The sequence below is a fragment of the Thalassophryne amazonica genome, chromosome 10 (genome assembly GCF_902500255.1).
Source record: "Thalassophryne amazonica chromosome 10, fThaAma1.1, whole genome shotgun sequence".
NCBI classification, from domain to species: domain Eukaryota; kingdom Metazoa; phylum Chordata; class Actinopteri; order Batrachoidiformes; family Batrachoididae; genus Thalassophryne; species Thalassophryne amazonica.
In genome coordinates this window covers 20,183,132-20,205,149 of record NC_047112.1, presented here as the reverse complement: position 1 = coordinate 20,205,149, position 22,018 = coordinate 20,183,132, and the positions used below count along the sequence as shown (strand labels likewise).

General features: G+C 40.6%; 1 protein-coding gene across 4 annotated transcripts in view; it reads right to left on the bottom strand.

Annotated features, from left to right (window-relative positions):
* Positions 1-1,855: 1,855 nt before the first annotated feature.
* Positions 1,856-22,018, bottom strand: part of ddah1 (dimethylarginine dimethylaminohydrolase 1) — a 185,241-nt gene continuing 165,078 nt past the window's right edge. For all 4 annotated transcript variants that reach the window (XM_034179520.1, XM_034179522.1, XM_034179524.1 and 1 more), the window contains exons 5-6: positions 10,481-10,624; positions 1,856-3,438 (exon numbers count right to left, since the gene is read on the bottom strand). In XM_034179520.1, coding sequence (XP_034035411.1) covers positions 3,322-3,438; positions 10,481-10,624 — 261 coding nt within the window. In that variant the 3' untranslated portion in view covers positions 1,856-3,321. The remainder of the gene's footprint in view (positions 3,439-10,480; positions 10,625-22,018) is intronic.

Here is a 22,018-nt window from a genome sequence, read left to right as displayed (position 1 = left end):
TGGAACAACCGATCAGCTCTTTACTCTCACAAGGATCCTGGAGGGTGCCTGGGAGTATGTCCATCCAGTCTACATGTGTTTTGTGGACTTGGAGAAGGCATATGATCGGGTACTCCGGGAGATAATGTGGGAGGTGCTGCAGGAGTATGGAGTGAGGGGGTCCCATTTCAGGGCCATCCAACCTGTACTCATAAAACGAGAGCTGTGTTTGGGTTCTCAGCAGTAAGTTGGACTTGTTTCCGGTAGGGGTTGGCCTCCACCAGGGCTGCACCTTGTCACCAATCCTGTTTGTGATATTCATGGACAGGATATCAAGGTGTTGTCGGGAAGAGGAGGGTTTCCAGTTTGGTGGGCTCAGGGTCTCATCACTGCTCTTTGCAGATGATGTGGTCCTGTTCGCTTCATCGACCTGTGACCTCCAACACTCACTGGATTGGTTCACAGCTGAGTGTGAAGCAGCTGGGATGAGGATCACCACCTCTAAGTCTGAGGCCCTGATTCTCAGCAGGAAACTGATGGATTGCCTACTCCGGGTAGGGAATGAGGTCTTGCCCCAAGTGAAGGAGTTCAAGTAGCTTGCGGTCTTGTTCATGAGTGAGGGGACAATGGAGCGTGAGATTGGCTGGAGAAGCTGCGCAGCAAGGGCGGTATTGCATTCGCTCTACTGTACTGTTGTGACAAAAAGGGAGCTGAGCCAAAAGGCGAAGCTCTCGATCTACTGGTCAATCTTCGTTCCTACTCTCATCTATGGTCATGAGGGTTGGGTCATGACCGACAGAACTAGATCATGGATACAAGCAGCCGAAACGGGCATCCTTCAGAGTGGCTGGTGTCTCCCTTAGAGATAGGGCGAGAAGCTCGGTCATCATGGGGAGCTCAGAGTAGAGCCACTGCTCCTTTGTGTTGGAAGGAGGTAAGGATGTGCCCTGGGCACCTCCCTAGGGAGGTGTTCCAGGCACTTCTGTCTGGGAGGAGACCCTGGGGAAAACCCAGGACTCAGTGGAAAGATTATATCTCCACACTGGCCTAAGAACACCTCAGGATCCCCCAGTCGGAGGTGGTCAATGTGGCCCAAGAAAGGGAAGTTTGGGGTCCCCTCCTGGAGCTGTTGGCCCCACAACCTGATCCTGCATAAGCAGTTGAACATGAGTGAATATGATAAGTGAGTGAATGCGCTTTAATTTGGAGGTGGCATCCATTGTGGAGGCCAGCTTGAAAATCTGTCTTGAAGCAAATTTTTATTTATGGGAGCATCCTGACTGTGCTTTGGAATCTAAAAAAGTTGAGTTTGGAAAAGTGGAGGGCATATGAACGGAGTGGTGGCTTCACATTTAAAATGTCAACAGTGAATTTAAGACTCTCACCCACCCCCCACCCGCCCCCATGTTTCTCAAAAATACAAATTTTTACTTTACTACAGATCATGTTAATTCTTCGTGGTAATATTTCCAGTACTTCTTCAGCAGCACTAAAAGCAACCTAATGATTTAATCAGGACTATCCAGTGACTTGTTCAGTGTGGTTCAGTTAAGGAGTGTTAAAATGTAACTAAACACGACTGGCCATCATGAAGGGATGCAACAAAGCTTTCTTCAAACTGATCTCAGATCAGATCTGTCCTCATCACCAAGACGTTTGAACTGTTTTTAAAGTCACTGTATTTGTTCTGTCCCTATAACTAGAGAAGTGAAATGCATTATGTATAGTGTTTTGTATGCAATAAGTGCTTTGCACAAATGGAGTTTTATATTGTGTACTCACCAGCAACATAATTATTGGAAAAATTGAGAAACTGTACATCTCAAATAAACTTGTCAATCAGAATGAAATAGTTAAAACAGATCAGAGCTTCAGCTGGGATGACAACAGTGCTGCAATCCTTTAATAATTTGTAAGACAGGAATTTATTAGCACCTATGAGTTAAGAGAATTTGAAAGAACTTTCAAAAATCTCCAGGAATTTAAGGTGTTTAAATGTCTGTAAACATTTTCCCGCTGTTACTGAAGATAATAAAATAATTAATAACTGTTGACTGTTGTGATGATTGTTAAACAATGAAACAAGGAGATGTTCAGTCACACATATTAACACATTACAGACCTTCATCCAGAAATCTGGTCCAAGGTGGAGGAAGTGCTGGAAGTAAAGCACAGTGAAAATGCGCTGCGCTCTTGTTCGGATTGTCTGTTGCAGTTTGAGCAGCAAAAATACAGCAGAAAGAATAACGAGCAAGATGATGATGATACACGGGTATACTGTTGTCAAAATGTCCATCCAATTGTTTTAAGCAACACATATGAACATGTATCTCTGAGTAGTTTTATTATGTTTATGTAAACAAAATGTGGATTCAGTTACTGGAATGATTCAATGATGGCCACTGTCAATTAAAACTACGGATCCTCCCGAGTATTTTTTTTTATTATTATATTACAGAAAATTGAAAATAATCTAAGACACCTTTGTACAAACGTAAAAAAATTGATCTTTAATTTCTAAATTATAAATATCTATAAGTATTATTAAACAAAACTATAAATCCCCCAAATCATGGATTATTTCGGGATGCAAGATATGAATATCTTGTACTAATTAAATGGGATAAAAAGCTAAAAACAAAAACAAATGAAAAAAACATTGGAATAATTTCTGGAGTATTTAATATTAATTGAATAACTTCATACAAAGGGACACTGTAGTAATCTGATAGAGTCCTCTGAAAATGTACTGCGACATACAGTACTGCAGTAGGGGAAAGCAAGGCTAAGTACATATTAAGCATTTAAAGAAATCTTGCAACTTCATTTGACCTTAAAACTCTTTTAGGTGATAAAGCTACATAATTTCTATTCATGACTTCAGCTCTATGAAAATAAGATTTTTGCAATCATATTATTGTTGACCTGCCTTTGTGATGTTTTTATCAGGCAGTACACCTACAAACAAATCAAGTTGTTTTCTTTTGTTTGAAAATGTAACTTGATGATTAGTTACTCCAATGAAACAGAAAAACTACATTTGATTTTTGTTGGAACAGGACTGCATAATGCTACAGTTATAGATTGTATATAATGAAATAATGGATTGCATGCTTTTACTTAACTTGTAAAATTTGTTTCACTTTGTGATTAATAAGCATGCATTTTAAATTACTCTATACAGTAACCTGATTTTATTTAAATTTGTTGTTATAAATCAATAAACGTGTATAACAACAATGGGCTGAGACCTTTTTATGGATGTTGTATCTACCCAGATAACTTTGCTAAATATTGGGATCCTTGGTGGTGACACACAGGCTCTGATTGGTTCCTGTGCACTCAGATGTTGTCCCTCTTGTTGATGAGTACAGAGCAGCATGTGAGGGCTCCATCCAATTTGACCTTCTCTGCATTAGACAAGGGGATCAGCATGTAGTCCTTCAACTTCTCAAACACCTGCAGGACAAAGGCAAAAACAGCCATCAGATTAACTAAAACTAACAATATTTACATTGAGAATTCATCACATAGATTTGTATTACAGCATCATTTACTGAGGATGGTTATTATAAAACTGCATAGTCACGATAATATTACAATGATTAGGTATGTGTTATTCAAAAAATTTGTTGTCAAACTTGCGGTGGTCACAACCTCAAGATATCTGAAGGCAAACATCTAGGATTTATTCTCCAAACTGAGGTGTACACTGTAGCTTTGGAGCTTCATAGAAACCTCTGTCAATCTATCAACCATCCATATGATCCTCAGAGATGCTTCCAGGGCTGGGGCATGCAAGATTGACAGTGATCTGTGGATATCCAGAGCAAGAAGAGGACTTCTGGAAGCATCTAATGGATGAATTCGAGAGAATGTTCCTCCTATGACTGATCTAGCTTTGATCATTGCAACCACAGGACTTGATATGTGTATACTGGCTTAGCTGCAACAATTATCTCTTTGCACAATTCTTGGTTGTGTTTTTTAATCTTATTTTGTTGTTGTACAGTCAAAAAAGATGGTCAGCTCAGTGAGTCTGGTCTGCTTGAAGTTTCTTCCTGTAATCAAAACCACAAGAGGGAGTTTTTTCCTTGCCATTGTTGCCAATGTGCTTATTCAGGGGGTGAGTACAGTCAGACCTTAACTAATGTGAAGCACCCTGGGGTGATTTGTATTGTGATTTGATGCTGTATTTTTTAAAAAAAATGTTTGCTACCTAAACTTTCTTCTCTATGCCCCATTTTGACTTTCATGAATATGATTCCCAGAAATTCACAGACTACATAGAAATTCCCTTTGCCTTCTCCTTGTTTCCCTTGGGGTAGTCATAGGTTTGGTAATCTGGCACAGGTTTTATGCTGGATGACCTTCCTGATGCAACTCTACATTTAGAATGGGCAGGGGATGCCTAGAACCCAGAACCTAACACACTGGAAACAAGTGCACTTAACCACTTGGCCACCACCCATCTAGAAGGTCATGGACTATAACCCTGACAAACCTGCATGTGAAGATCACGGTTGCCCAGAGACGTGTATCTGAACATCCATAGTACTCAAGAACTGTAGTACAACTTTAGCACAAGCTTGGCACTTCCAGAAAGACCTTCCAATAATGTCATGACATGTAGAACATTACAACCTCAATGGAAATACAAGAAGTACATAAAAAGTATCAATATAAAATTCAAACAAAAATTAAAATAAAAAAATTTGAAGATCAATAAAATCCTGCCATGGTTAAAAAAAAAATTTTTTTTTTTTTGATGTAACAAATTCAACTAAGCTACTTTCAAAAACCAAAATAGTAAGCTTAACCTTGAACTTTCAAAAGGGCCAACAAAATTAATGTTTTAAAATTGCCAAAATTCAACCAGAAACCTCTGCATGCATATCACCTGTGTCCATCCAACAGCACAGCACTGTGCGCCTTGCATTACAGTTTAAGAGGTGACACTGATTGACCGATTTCACACGCATGAATAATGAATCCTACAAATCAGACCCCACTGCATACTGCACCTACATCTGCACTCAGTTTACACTTCTGCACGAATTGGACATGGTCCAAATGGATTTGCATTCTGTGTATTAGCCCATGTACCAAAGAACCTCAAGATATATATAAAATGAGAGTCAGTGCTTTTACAATATTCTCAAAAGACTCTCATAAAGTTAGTGTGTGTCACCCGGTGGACATTTTCCAGACCAAAACTCGTGTTTTCCGACCAGACTTCCAAATCTGGATATTTCTCACTCTGGACTCTCACATCAACCCCACTGTGATACTGAGCGAGACCTCATTGCATTGCCAGAGGGACCAACAAAACTCATTTTTATCCTATGATGCAATATGCCTGATGAAGGTTCAAGTGATCCAAACGCCATGTTTCCCGCCGACGCTCGTGCCCACGCTTAATCCTTTCCCACCTCATAATTTTTGTTAAATGTGGGAAGTTACACGTGCCAAGTGTTTATTTCTGTATAAATGTAATGGGCTATAAAGAGCAGTACTGAGTCAGTATGTTAAAAAAAAAAGCACAAGTCAGGAGATGGCTACAAGAAAACTCTGAAGTCTGTGCACGTCTCTTGCAGTTAAATAAGTCACTGGAGAAACGGATGACAGCTGTAAATCTGCACAGAGACATTCATCCTGAAAAACAGACAAATTGAGACCTGACGAGACCTTTGACAATTATGAAGGAGTTGCATACTCCAAGAGCTGTGATTGGAGAAACAACCGACAATTAGTGTTGCCAGGTTGACCAAATATCTCAGTGTTGCCCGTAGCAACATGAGACTTTGAAGTCATCCAGAAAATGATTTTATGGTTTAATGAGGCCAAAGATGAGCATGCTGCTCCATGATCTGTGTGCATCTGCACTTCCTTCAGGAAGGGCACCCAGTGAAAAGAAGACGTGTGCCAAAAGAACACGTCGGCCCATCCTGAGTCTGCTGCCGTGACCTCAAGCAAAACAGGAGAAGCCAAACTAAATTAGCATTATTCCTCAAATCTATACTGGAATGTCTTAAAAATGTCCGTGGCTTGGATTGGCTGATTCACAATCCACATTTCAATGCAGTTGTGAAAATGTGGCTGAACTTGAAAAGAACTGTAAAGTCCTGCTCATCAAGAAATCAGACCTTGAATAGGTTTACAAAGAAAAATGGGGACAAACCGCTGTAACCAGATGTGCAGCTCTCACGGAGTCAGCTCCACGTAGAAGGGAATCTCTGCAGAAGTTACATACAAAATAACTAACTTAAAAATATGAATAAATGAAAAGAATTTGACTTCTTACTTTTTGCTCAAGGTTGCCACAGCAGATCCAATATGGATCTACATGTTGAATGTGCAAGTTTACGTCTGATACCCCCTTCCTGGCACAACTCCACATTACATAGAGAATGAGCACAGTTGGTCATGAACCCATCACGAAATGAGTCACATTTTCGTGACGCAGATTTTTTTTGCTATTTCAAAGCCTAACCTATTCCCTAACCATACCCCCCCCCCCCCCCACACACACACACCTCCCCCACATCACCCCAGAATTTGTGCTCCCGTCACAAAATTAATTTGTGCTCCCATCATGAAAATGTGGTGGTTTTCGTGACTGTATCACAAACCATAGATTAATTTACATTTCATGATGCCATCGCAAATGGTGTGAGACTGGGTTGGTGCTAGCACCTGGCATGGCAAAGGACAGTCCACCTTAAACAAACTTCAGAAAGTTCAAGCAGACTCTCTTCAACACATCATTTTCTGACAAGTCTATCTCCAATCATCAGATGTGAGAAATGTGGACGATTATTCCAGGCCAACACTGGATCACTTCCCACAGCAAAAAGTGCCACATGGACAGCTAAAGAAGAAACAAATGTTCTGCAATGAGGGAATGCTGACAACAATTTTATATTTGCAATTAGTGTTTTTTTCCGGATAATATGCCACAAGGCTTTTTTTTTTCTTTTTGCTACTTTGGCCGGTATTGCAACTAACATTTCAGAATGACTTTTATACACCAAAAAAACATACGTTCATTCAAAATAACAGTAATAATAATCATTATAATAATAACAACAACAGCAATCAGAGATTTCTGACATCTGCAGATCCAGATCACCTCCAAAATTCAGTGGAGTCTTCCATCCTAATATTTATTTGTGGTGCAAATTTGGTGAAAATCCTTGAAGTGGTTTTGACGTAATCCTTAAAAGCCTATGAAGTGAAACTTCCGGATTCGGATCCAGATCACCTCCAAAATTTAATGGAGTCTTGAATGGCTTAATATCTATTTGTGGTGAAAATTTAGTGAGAATCCATGCTGTAGTTTTGATGTAAACCTGCTAACAGTAACCTTTCAAAGCCTATATAAAGTGAAACTTGATCCAGAATCTGGATCCAGATCACCTCCAAAATTTAATGGAGTCTTGAATGGCTTAATATCTATTTGTGGTGAAAATTTAGTGAGAATCCGTGCTGTAGTTCTGACATAACCTTCTAACAGTAACCCTTCAAAGTCTATACAAAGTGAAACGATCCAGAATCTGGATCCAGATCACCTCCAAAATTTAATGGAGTCTTCCTTGGCTTAATATCTGTGGTGAAAATTTCATCAAAATCTGTGCAGTAGTTTGATGTAATCTTGCTAAAAGTCAGACAGACAAACAGACCGATTGATTCCTGTTGTCCAAACTGCGTAAAACAACATCCAGTGTGTTGTCCATCACACATTTATTTGTCCAACTTGCTTGTTTTTGGAATTTAATAATCCTTATGTTCAGTAACAGTACAAGCTGTGGTGTGCACATGTGCTACACCAAGTTCCTGTTTGTTGATAAACTCACCTCCAGAGAAATGCTGTGTTAAAAACAGAGTTCCACATACACAAAAATAATGCGACTTATACTCCAGTATGACCTGTATATTGTCATTTTTTAACCTCTTCTAGAGACATGTTTCGACAGGTATGAAAAATACGGGAATTCAAATAACATTGTCGGTATCCATTTTTGTTTAGAACCAAACAAATTGTTCACTTGAGCAATTTTTTTAAATCCACTAACCAAGCAGCGTGTGGCTAAAATACAGCTGTTTTGATGTAATGATCACAGAGGGTTAAGTTGGCAAACACTTTCACCTCAGCATAACTCGCCTGAAACAACAGTAACTCTTCCACTATTTATAGCATGTGTGCCTCCATAGTGTCTCTTTTTCAGCATTTCCAGCTGAGTTCTCATTACTGTGGTTGAAATTTATACGTTTGGTAGGGGGTGGCGGCAAGGCCCCACAAAGCGCGGGTTGTTATACTTCACCGGGACTTTTGTCCGCATGCTTTCTGCAAACTGAGGCATCTGGAGGAGTTGCTACTTTCAGCCATTAGCGACGGCAGAGTCCAACCCCCCCAAACCCTACCAATCCTCTCTCATGACCCCCTGCCTTTGTTATTGAGGAACGGTTATGTAACTGCACAGGCAAACTAAAAATAGAGCAGAGATGAGGAAGGTTGAAGCAGCAGAAGTCTTGATTGTGCAGATAAATCTCAACCTCCACATGTCAGAGGAGTAATGAGTTCTCCTGGGAAACATACTGGAGAAAAGGACTTGATCATCAAGTCTGATTAAACTTTGCTTCTTGTATTATGTCTTGTACCAGTAACACATTTCCTTTTTTTCACTTCAAGATGGCAACCGTTCTCACAGAGGTCTGACAAAAGGTGCAGCTGAAGCACGAGACACACAAGCAGATCCTCTGAAACGCAGGTTAATTTCCTTCAGTTAATCTTCTTGGAAAATATTTTGCCTTCAACGTGGATGTAAGTCCAAAGACGCATAATTTAGTGAATTCTTCCATCTAAAAATAACTGGTGGAGGTTGGGGTTTCAACCACAGAGTACATTTTGAGGTCTGAGCACCGTGTGTGCAGATTGTAGGGTGCTGCTGCTTTGATGCTGTGAGAAGGTTTCTGAGTGCGTGTGATGTGGAGTGACCCCAAAGCATCTCAATAACACGGCTGCTGCTCAGCCGCTCCAAAACCCCAGCAGACGGGAACATGTCACTCACAGGAAGATGCTGTGAGAAACAACCTGTCATATGTAAAAATACACACGCATGCAAGTATTCCAGCATGAATACACTTTTTTTTAAGGTTTTATGAGAATCAGCTGGGACCCACCTCTGCATTTTAAGGAGGAAAAAAGTTACGTCCTGGTTTCTGCTAATTCCTGTGGATCCAAAACAGAAATTTGTTTTTTCCCCAAGTACGATTTATGTTACAGTAACTGTGTGATTGTGGATCCTGGTCTGCGGTCTGGGTCACGATCCAGAATAGGTCCGTTCAAATGAAGCTGTGGTCAACGGGGTAACCTGCAGAGATCTGTGAGACATCTAGCTGGAATCTGCATTTGCCTCTCCAACCATCAGAGTTTTTTTCCATATGCAAGCACACTGTACTCTGAAAGCTATATATAAGCAAATTGTATTTTATGTGTACTATCTGTGGCTACAGTGAGTGCATATATGCACACACTGTACTGTAGGTGCACTATACGCACGCACACGGTATGTGCAGTATATGCACACACACACTGTACTGTACAACCCCAATTCCAATGAAGTTGGGACGCTGTGTAAAATGAAACACGTTTCAAAAAAGCTGGGACAGTGGTATGTTTACCACTGTGTTACATCACCTTTCCTTCTGACAACACTCAATAAGTGTTTGGGAACTGAGGACACTTATTGTTGAAGCTTTGTAGGTGGAATTCTTTCCCATTCTTGTTTGATGTACGACTTCAGTTGTTCAACAGTCTGGGGTCTCCATTGTCCTATTTTACACTTCATATTTTCAATGGGCGACAGGTCTGGACTGCAGGCAGGCCAGTCTAGTACCTGCACTCTTTCACTACAAAGCCACGCTGTTGTAACACATGCAGAATGTGGCTTGGCATTGTCTTGCTGAAATAAGCAGGGACGTCCCTGAAAAAGATGTTGCTTGGATGGCAGCATATGTTGCTCCAAAACCTGGATGTACCTTTCAGCATTGATGGTGCCATCACAGATGTGTAAGCTGCCCATGGCATGGGCACTAACACACCCCCATACCATCACAGATGCTGGCTTTTGAACTTTGCGATGGTAACAATCTGGATGGTCTTTGTACTCTTTTGTCCGGAGGACACGATGTCCATGATTGTACTGTATATGTACTATATGCACACACACTGTACCGTATGAGTAGTATATGCACACACACGGTACTGTATGGGTAGTATATGCACGCCCACTGTACCGTATGAGTAGTATATGCACGCCCACTGTACAATATATGTACTATATGCACACACACTGTACCGTATATGTACAATATGCATGCACACTGTACCGTATGGGTCGTATATGCACATCCAATTCATTTCATAGAACCTACTTAAAAGAATATAGGTCTACTTTCACTGGAGCTTTCAGTTGAGTGTTCAACGTCTGAACATTACCTTTACACTCTCTGGGAACTCCTCTGGTGTGCAGTGCAGAAGCACCTCTCCTTTACTCGGCAGGTTCATGTAGATGCAGTTGGCAGCGAGGTCATTGGGCACCGTCAGTTTGTCATAGTGATGGTCACTCATCTGCTGCATGATCTAGAGACAAACAAAACGGTGGGAAACAAAAGCCTAAGACAGAGAAAGAGGACACTTATTCGGGCTGTCAGACAGAAGCTAAATATCAAATGGAATACCAGATCTTTTTGCTGGCTAGACAAAGTCAGGGTCTGGGAGGCCTTAATGGAGAACACAGCAACAGATGGACATTCTTGGAAGCAGATTTCATGTTTGTTATATAATGTGAAGGATCTGAAGGTTGGATGGTGGAGGAGCAAAGGATGAGAAGTGAAAGTCTGTGAGGATGTTATGACCACAATGAAGAGCAGGGAGTTCTTAATGTTTAGAGACTGAACACAGACGGATGCCTCAGAGAGGAAAAACAAAGAGGAAAATGGGGGGACCTAAGCAACGTTTATTTCCATCAGATACATAATACAGACTGCTCCTCTCCTCCAATTCCTATTTTTTTCATGACTTGTTATTGTGCCACATTCTCTGTCTTCTGGAGAAAATGATTTAAAATCAAATCAGGTCAATATTGTTAAAAGCTTGAAGAACTCTCCAGCATGAAATCTGGAGCATTTTTGCATCTGCACATGCATCATGAGCCGCGGTTCACGGTTTAAAACCTCATTTCTACTTCAAATTGCACTTCAGTCATCATCTATTTCAGGAGAGATATCTGAAGCTTTTGTACAACAATCATTTCCACATAAATTCAGCATTATTTCATCATTAAAGGTGGCGGAAGCGATCAGAGCGTCGCGGCTAAACAAGCTGCTAGCTGATACGTTCACTGCACGTCGTCCATTTCATGGAATTTCGCAGAGTTTCTGCTTAAAACAGCCTAGTTTCGGCTTAAAACTGACTTTAGAATGATTTAAGAGATTTTACCTTGTCATCAGATGGTTAATTAATCCATTTGATCCCTTTTGTGAAGAGACTGTCTTAGATGAGCGGCAGAGCTCCAAAATGATGCATGCACAGATGTAAAAGGCGGACCGATTTTTAGGGGCGGACCGTTCGGTGTGACACCAGATACAGTATCACTCATCACTAGAGAAACTACAGGAGCATGGATTCCCGTCAACAAAAAACACAAAAAACACAAAAAGGTGACAGGAAACAAAACTGTGACCGCTGACAGCCCAAGGCAGTCTACAACCTCACCACGAGATGACAATACATCTTACACATTGTATCTGTGTAGGCTCTCAGTTGTCCAGGTGGTTTCCATAGTAGAGAAGCTTGAATCTTCGACTGGACTGGGTTGCTTGACGCGAGGACGTTTCGCTTCAAATCGCAGAAGCTTTCTTCAGCTAAAATTCTTGCTCTGGTAGTCTGACTTCTGTCTTGACTCTTGTAGAGAAGAATAAACAGAAGCCACAAAAGCTGGAGTTTTAAACCTAACCAGACCCCTCCTACCGAGAGGCAGACTGCTATAGGCTAGTGACTAAATAATAGCGCTAATTAGCACCTATTGTGCTCTAGTTAGCACCCTCCTAATGACAGGGCAGCTGTCCCTCCTAATGATGGGACAGACGCCTCTCCTGATGGCTCCCTTGACGACTCTCCTGATGACGTGAATGACTCATTACCATGAACAAAAGACTGAAACTGCTTTGACCTAAGTACCCCATTGTAAACAGGGGACAAAATACAAATTACAGATAAAATAACATACTTCTGGTAAGTATGGATGAAATTATCTTCAAACGAAGTTGCAGAAATGCCACCTTTTGGACACGATAAAATGAATGTGATGTGTTTGTGACATGCACAAAGGTTTGGAGGCATGGCTGTGAGGAAATGAGATGACACGAGAGGAAAACATGTTTTATGTACACAATGAGATTTGTGACTGAGAATTAATTTCACTCCTTATTAACACTGGAAAAGTGGCCATAAGAAAGATGAGGAGATTTACTGAAGCTCCAAAAGAATGACTGCTCTATGAGAAAAAACAAACAAACAAAACCATGTGAGGGCCCCTTCACACATAGTGCAAATTTGGCTGAATTGCGCATCAAGTGCGCATGAAGCAGGAGTTGTATGCAAAACATGTAAAATCGTAGCTGTCTCTAACGCCTCATATACCTGTTGCTACAAATATTTGCACACACCAGCGGCTGAAAGACAAAGTGTGCGCTGTGAAAGCCCATCGAGTCCGCTCGCGGCAGGTGTCGGCCAAATTCCAGCTGACACACACGAACATCTAACATCGCTCACTTGGCACTTAAAAATGTGTAGTCATTCACACTATTAACAGGACAGCAGTCAGCAGACGATCACTGTTGAGCTGAATGTGAAATTTGTCGAAGTGCCCCATGAGTCTGGCTTTGCAAACAGACACAGTGACACATTGGTGTGTGCGCTGAACTGACGGGGTATGTCCGCCGACAGGAGCGGCTGTGAAGATGTGTGGATCTGAAAATCATGGCTGGGGAACACGTATCATGTTTGGACGAATATGAACTAACAACTGCCCAATGTGACACGCATGTGTCTGCTTGCTGTCCTCACGTGTACATAAATAAAAACATATCACTATGGCGACAGGCTGCAGCTAGTGAGCACGTGCTCGGTGTGCACACTGACAGGCTGCCCCCAGGTTGAAACAGACCGTCAGATCATAACAAGCAGTGGGCGATCTGTCACGTCACCCACGTGAGATCTGTCCCACATGACAGTGTCAGTCCTGCAGCGCGCCGTCCACAAGACACGCGTGTTGGGCAGGACATGCGCAAAGGGCCAGCTGGACACGCCGTCAGCAGATGTGGACATGATGAGAGCGCCCTGTTTCTCATTCATGTCATTTCATGACTGTATGTCTGTGACCATGGGTCATCCACAGAGGAACAGAGGAATCATATTTGTACAGACTGCTTGATAAGAGGGATTCAATAAAATGTAGTGTTTTTATATGTTGTGTGATTTTATGTTTTTAATACATCCATGTCCTTCCTCATATCAGGCAGTTTCCTGCATGTTTCACAGGACAGTGATGGTAGCTCAGTGGTAACGTTTTAGGAAAATGCGGGTTCGATTTCCGAGCGTGGCATGTATTTTTTATTTTTTATTTTCACAGTGCTGTGAAAAGCTGCTGTGTTCCCGTGTGCATGAACCATCGCAGCGGCATCGTGCACGCCTGCCCATCGGCGCGATGTTTGCATGGTTCGCTCATACGAGCTGTTCCAACGGGAGTTGCCTTGAGTTGCACATATTCGCACTATGTGTGAAGGGGCCGCAACACATGTCCTCAGCATTTGATTGCTCTTTCTTTACACTGCTAAATGAGATTGCAGTTACGAAAATCTAAAATAACTTCTTTTATGCTCAAGCACAAAATGATTAATCACTAAAAATGCAAAGAGAAAGACCAATATGGATTGATGCATGTCATAATCATCACTCTTTTCAATTAGCAAGCAGTTAACTAACGTGATAAATGGCTGCAAATCAGCTGGATCTCCTCTAATGCTGCTGCACCGGTGCAGAGCTGCAGGGTGGAGCACCGGCTCTCTGCGTGCACACACGAGGCCAGACACATTCCCAGGTCTCTTTTGGATGTGTGATGTAATTGCAGCAGCCCTAAATGAAAACGTTGTCCATGTGCATAACTGCCAACTCAGCTTCTCACACAAGGGGCGGACAGAGGCGAGAGCGAGACAGGACGCCGCCAAAGATCGCACGTACTGCTGCTGTCCCACATTCCCAACAGTCACAACAACAGAGACTGAAGACCCACATTTTTGCTGATCATTTCCCCTCTTCTTACTGAACATTTGTGTGTTCACCGCATTCGCAATAGCAATCGCAATCGCAACTTGAAAACAGAGCACACACGTCTGCTGAAGCTGAACAGTCCTGGAACGATGCATCAGGATGAACAACATTATTGTGTATTAACCCCTAACAAATGTACACAACATGCACCATCATCAGCCTGTTCATCTGTTTGTGTCTGGTCTCAATTGCAGTGTCACATTATTTTAATGATGCAACTTTCTATGTGCTCTAATGCAGCACTGACACAAAATGAACTGTTATCATGGTAACAGCCTCAGCAACAGATCTCAGTGAGGCCACAGTGCAGATCCTGAGACCCACCAAGTTACTATTTGGTCTAATGAAACATTTTTCCAGAGAATGACCAGAATTGCCAAATTTAACCTCAGTGAAATAACCCATCGTTGTATCTCAGTAACTACAGTAGTGTTCAGAATAACAGTAGTGCTATGTGACTAAAAAGATTAATCCAGGTTTTGAGTATATTTCTTATTGTTACATGGGAAACAAGGTACCAGTAGATTCTCACAAATCCAACAAGACCAAGCATTCATGATATGCACACTCTTAAGGCTATGAAACTGGGCTATTACGTAGTAAAAAAAAAAAGTAGAAAAGGGGGTGTTCACAATAATAGTAGCATCTGCTGTTGACGCTACAAACTCAAAACTATTATGTTCAAACTGCTTTTTTAGCAATCCTGTGAATCACTAAACTAGTATTTAGTTGTATAACCACAGTTTTCATGATTTCTTCATATCTGCGAGGCATTAATTTTGTTGGTTTAGAACCAAGATTTTGCTTGTTTACTAGTGTGCTTGGGGTCATTGTCTTGTTGAAACACCCATTTCAAGGGCATGTCCTCTTCAGCATAAGGCAACATGACCTCTTCAAGTATTTTGACATATTCAAACTGATTCAATGATACATGGTATGCGATATATAGGCCCAACACTATAGTAGGAGAAACATGCCCATATCATGATGCTTGCACCACCATGCTTCACTGTCTTCACTGTGAACTGTGGCTTGAATTCAGGGTTTGGGGGTCATCTCACAAACTGTCTGCAGCCCTTTGACACAAAAAGTACAATTTTACTCTCATCGGCCCACAAAATATTCTTCCATTTTTCTTTAGGCCAGTTGATGTGTTCTTTGGTAAATTGTAACCTCTTCTGCACGTCTTTTATTTAACAGGGGGACTTTGCGGGGGATTCTTGCAAATAAATTAGCTTCACACAGGCATCTTCTAACTGTTACAGCACTTACAGGTAACTCCAGACTGTCTTTGATCATCCTGGAGCTAATCAATGGGTGAACCTTTGCCATTCTGGTTATTCTTCTATCCATTTTGATGGTTGTTTTCCATTTTCTTCCACGCGTCTCTTTTTTTTTTTTTTGTCCATTTTAAAGCATTGGAGATCATTGTAGATGAACAGCCTGTAACTTTTTGCACCTGCGTATAGGTTTTCCCCTCTCCAATCAACTTTTTAATCAAACTACACTGTTCTTCTGAACAATGTCTTGAACGTCCCATTTTCCTCAGGCTTTCAAAGACACAACCATGTTCAACAGGTGCCGGCTTCATCCTTAAATAGGGGACACCTGATTCACACCTGTTTGTTCCACAAAATTGATGAACTCACTGACTGAATGCCACACTACTATTATTGTGAACACCCCCTTTTCTACTTTTTTTTTTACTAATAGCCCAATTTCATAGCCTTAAGAGTGTGCATATCATGAATGCTTGGTCTTGTTGGATTTGTGAGAATCTACTGAATCTACTGGTACCTTGTTTCCCATGTAACAATAAGAAATATACTCAAAACCTCAATCAATCAATTTTATTTATATAGCGCCAAATCACAACAAACAGCCGCCCCAAGGCGCCTCACATTGCAAGGCAAGGCCATACAATAATTACGTAAAAACCCCAATGGTCAAAACGACCCCCTGTGAGCAAGCACTTGGCGACAGTGGGAAGGAAAAACTCCCTTTTAACAGGAAGAAACCTCCAGCAGAACCAGGCTCAGGAAGGGGCAGTCTTCTGCTGGGACTGGTTGGGGCTGAGGGAGAGAACCAGGAAAAAGACATGCTGTGGAGGGGAGCAGAGATCAATCACTAATGATTAAATGCAGAGTGGTGCATACAGAGCAAAAAGAGAAAGAAACACTCAGTGCATCATGGGAACCCTCCAGCAGTCTGGGTCTATAGCAGCATAACTAAGGGATGGTTCAGGGTCACCTGATCCAGCCCTAACTACAACCCCTGGCAAAAATTATGGAATCACCGGCCTCGGAGGATGTTAATTCAGTTGTTTAATTTTGTAGAAAAAAAGCAGATCACAAACATGACACAAAACTAAAGTCATTTCAAATGGCAACTTTCTGGCTTTAAGAAACACTATAAGAAATCAAGAAAAAAAGATTGTGGCAGTCAGTAACGGTTACCTTTTTAGACCAAGCAGAGGAAAAAAATATGGAATCACTCAATTCTGAGGAAAAAATTATGGAATCACCCTGTAAATTTTCATCCCCAAAACTAACACCTGCATCATATCAGATCTGTTCATTAGTCTGCATCTAAAAAGGAGTGAACACACCTTGGAGAGCTGTTGCACCAAGTGGACTGACATGAATCATGGCTCCAACACGAGAGATGTCAATTGAAACAAAGGAGAGGATTATCAAACTCTTAAAAGAGAGTAAATCATCACGCAATGTTGCAAAAGATGTTGGTTGTTCACAGTCAGCTGTGTCTAAACTCTGGACCAAATACAAACAACATGGGAAGGTAATTAAAGGCAAACATACTGGTAGACCAAGGAAGACATCAAAGCGTCAAGACAGAAAACTTAAAGCAATATGTCTCAAAAATCGAAAAATGTACAACAAAACAAATGAGGAACAAATGGGAGGAAACTGGAGTCAACGTCTGTGACCGAACTGTAAGAAACTGCCTAAAGGAAATGGGATTTACATACAGAAAAGCTAAACGAAAGGCATCATTAACACCTAAACAGCAAAAAAACAAGGTTACAATGGGCTAAAGAAAAGCAATTGTGGACTGTGGATGACTGGATGAAAGTCATATTCAGTGATGAATCTCGAATCTGCATTGGGCAAGGTGATGATGCTAGAACTTTTGTTTGGTGCCTTTCCAATGAGATTTATAAAGATGACTGCCTGAAGAGAACATGTAAATTTCCACAGTCATTGATGATATGGGGCTACATGTCAGGTAAAGGCACTGGGGAGATGGCTGTCATTACATCATCAATAAATGCACAAGTTTATGTTGATATTTTGGACAATTGAAAGGATGTTTGGGGATGATGAAATCATTTTTCAAGATGATAATGCATCTTGCCATAGAGCAAAAACTGCAAAAACATTCCTTGCAAAAAGACACATAGGGTCAGTGTCATGGCATAGGGTCAATGTCAATGAGCAGATCTGATTTGATGCAGGTGTTAAATTGGGGGATGAAAATTTACAGGGTGATTCCATAATTTTTTCCTCAGAATTGAGTGATTCCATATTTTTTTCCTCTGCTTGGTCTAAAAAAGTAACCGTTACTGACTGCCACAATCTTTTTTTCTTGATTTCTTATAGTGTTTCTTAAAGCCAGAAAGTTGCCATTTGAAATGACTTTAGTTTTGTGTCATGTCTGTGATCTGCTTTTTTTCTACAAAATTAAACAACTGAATGAACATCCTCTGAGGCCGGTGATTCCATAATTTTTGCCAGGGGTTGTATAAGCTTTAGCAAAAAGGAAAGTTTTAAGCCTAATCTTAAAAGTAGAGAGGGTGTCTGTCTCCCTGATCCGAATTGGGAGCTGGTTCCACAGGAGAGGAGCCTGAAAGCTGAAGGCTCTGCCTCCCATTCTACTCTTACAAACCCTAGGAACTACAAGTAAGCCTGCAGTCTGAGAGCGAAGCACTCTATTGGGGTGATATGGTACTATGAGGTCCCTAAGATAAGATGGGACCTGATTATTCAAAACCTTATAAGTAAGAAGAAGAATTTTAAATTCTATTCTAGAATTAACAGGAAGCCAATGAAGGGAGGCCAATATGGGTGAGATATGCTCTCTCCTTCTAGTCCCCGTTAGTACTCTAGCTGCAGCATTTTGAATTAACTGAAGGCTTTTCAGGGAACTTTTAGGACAACCTGATAATAATGAATTACAATAGTCCAGCCTAGAGGAAATAAATGCATGAATTAGTTTTTCAGCATCACTCTGAGACAAGACCTGTCTAATTTTAGAGATATTGCGTAATGCAACAAAGCAGTCCTACATATTTGTTTAATATGCGCTTTGAATGACATATCCTGATCAAAAATGACTCCAAGATTTCTCACAGTATTACTAGAGGTCAGGGTAATGCCATCCAGAGTAAGGATCTGGTTAGACACCATGTTTCTAAGATTTGTGGGGCCAAGTACAATAACTTCAGTTTTATCTGAGTTTAAAAGCAGGAAATTAGAGGTCATCCATGTCTTTATGTCTGTAAGACAATCCTGCAGTTTAGCTAATTGGTGTGTGTCCTCTGGCTTCATGGATAGATAAAGCTGGGTATCATCTGCGTAACAATGAAAATTTAAGCAATGCCGTCTAATAATACTGCCTAAGGGAAGCATGTATAAAGTGAATAAAATTGGTCCTAGCACAGAACCTTGTGGAACTCCATAATTAACCTTAGTCTGTGAAGAAGATTCCCCATTTACATGAACAAATTGTAATCTATTAGATAAATATGATTCAAACCACCGCAGCGCAGTGCCTTTAATACCTATGGCATGCTCTAACCTCTGTAATAAAATTTTATGGTCAACAGTATCAAAAGCAGCACTGAGGTCGAACAGAACAAGCACAGAGATGAGTCCACTGTCTGAGGCCATAAAAAGATCATTTGTAACCTTCACTAATGCTGTTTCTGTACTATGATGAATTCTAAAACCTGACTGAAACTCTTCAAATAGACCATTCCTCTGCAGATAATCAGTTAGCTGTTTTACAACTACCCTTTCAAGAATTTTTGAGAGAAAAGGAAGGTTGGAGATTGGCCTATAATTAGCTAAGATAGCTGGGTCAAGTGATGGCTTTTTAAGTAATGGTTTAATTACTGCCACCTTAAAAGCCTGTGGTACATAGCCAACTAATAAAGATAGATTGATCATATTTAAGATCGAAGCATTAAATAATGGCAGGGCTTCCTTGAACAGCCTGGTAGGAATGGGGTCTAATAGACATGTTGATGGTTTGGATGAAGTAAACTAATGAAAATAACTCAGACAGAACAATCTGAGAGAAAGAGTCTAACCAAATACCGGCATCACTGAAAGCAGCCAAAGATAACAATACGTCTTGGGATGGTTATGAGTAATTTTTTCTCAGTTAAATTTTATTAGCAAAGAAAGTCATGAAGTCATTACTAGTTAAAGTTAAAAGGAATACTTGGCTCAATAGAGCTCTGACTCTTTGTCAGCCTGGCTACAGTGCTGAAAAGAAACCTGGGGTTGTTCTTATTTTCTTCAATTAGTGATGAGTAGTAAGATGTCCTAGCTTTACGGAGGGCTTTTTTATAGAGCAACAGACTCTTTTCCAGGCTAAGTGAAGATCTTCTAAATTAGTGAGACGCCATTTCCTCTCCAACTTACGGGTTATCTGCTTTAAGCTGCAAGATTGTGAGTTATACCACGGAGTCAGGCACTTCTGATTTAAAGCTCTCTTTTTCAGAGGAGCTACAGCATCCAAAGTTGTCTTCAATGAGGATGTAAAACTATTGATGAGATACTCTATCTCACTTACAGAGTTTAGGTAGCTACTCTGCACTGTGTTGGTATATGGCATTAGAGAACATAAAGAAGGAATCATATCCTTAAACCTAGTTATAGCGCTTTCTGAAAGACTTCTAGTGTAATGAAACTTATTCCCCACTGCTGGGTAGTCCATCAGAGTAAATGTAAATGTTATTAAGAAATGATCAGACAGAAGGGAGTTTTCAGGGAATACTGTTAAGTCTTCAATTTCCATACCATAAGTCAGAACAAGATCTAAGATATGATTAAAGTGGTGGGTGGACTCATTTACATTTTGAGCAAAGCCAATTGAGTCTAATAATAGATTAAATGCAGTGTTGAGGCTGTCATTCTCAGCATCTGTGTGGATGTTAAAATCGCCAACTATAATTATCTTATCTGAGCTAAGCACTAAGTCAGACAAAAGTTCTGAAAATTCACAGAGAAACTCACAGTAACGACCAGGAGGACGATAGATAACAACAAATAAAACTGGTTTTTGGGACTTCCAATTTGGATGGACAAGACTAAGAGTCAAGCTTTCAAATGAATTAAAGCTCTCTCTGGGTTTTTGATTAATTAATAAGCTGGAATGGAAGATTGCTGCTAATCCTCCGCCTCGGCCCGTGCTACGAGCGTTCTGGCAGTTAGTGTGACTCGGGGGTGTTGACTCATTTAAACTAACATATTCATCCTGTTGTAACCAGGTTTCTGTAAGGCAGAATAAATCAATATGTTGATCAATTATTATATCATTTACTAACAGGGACTTAGAAGAGAGAGACCTAATGTTTAATAGACCACATTTAACTGTTTTAGTCTGTGGTGTAGTTGAAGGTGCTATATTATTTTTCTTTTTGAATTTTTATGCTTAAATAGATTTTTGCTGGTTATTGGTGGTCTGGGAGCAGGCACCGTCTCTACGGGGATGGGGTAATGAGGGGATGGCAGGGGGAGAGAAGCTGCAGAGAGGTGTGTAAGACTACAACTCTGCTTCCTGGTCCCAACCCTGGATAGTCACGGTTTGGAGGATTTAAGAAAATTGGCCAGATTTCTAGAAATGAGAGCTGCTCCATCCAAAGTGGGATGGATGCCGTCTCTCCTAACAAGACCAGGTTTTCCCCAGAAGCTTTGCCAATTATCTATGAAGCCCACCTCATTAATCTTTTTAGTCACATAGCACTACTGTTATTCTGAACACTACTGTATGTCTCATTTCATCCAGGTGGTCTTTTGGAGTTCTTCTCTGGGAAATTGTAAGCTTAGGTAAGTCAGCACAAAGGTGATCTCAGATATATATATATATATATATATATATATATATATATATATATATATATATATATATATATATATATATATATATAAACACTGTACCGAGCCACATCTGGGGTTTAAAGTATGCCGGGACAACAGTAAGTTTGTATTTACTCCAACTGAACACATTTTTCTGATACTGACGAGACATTTAAGTTTTGAGCTTTGACTTAAATTCGATACCCCACTTGTTGTATTTCTGAAATAGGTCAGAAATGAGTTATTTTCAGACTAGGGTATTGCCACCTATCACTATGTAGTGAAAAATTTAACCTGGATTTAAATTAACTACTTTTATTTTAATAAAATTAAAAAACAAACAAACAAACAGTATTTCTGTAGATCACAGTCCACACCTGATATCGCTGCTTTTGGTGATCAAACTTGTGTGGCTAGAAGGCTGACACATGCCCATTTTATGTCACAAAACACAATATAGCAGGGTTACAGAGGCAAAATGTTACTTTTCTTGACATTTTTGTCTTTGAATTCTGATATAATGGTGGGATTCTTGTGG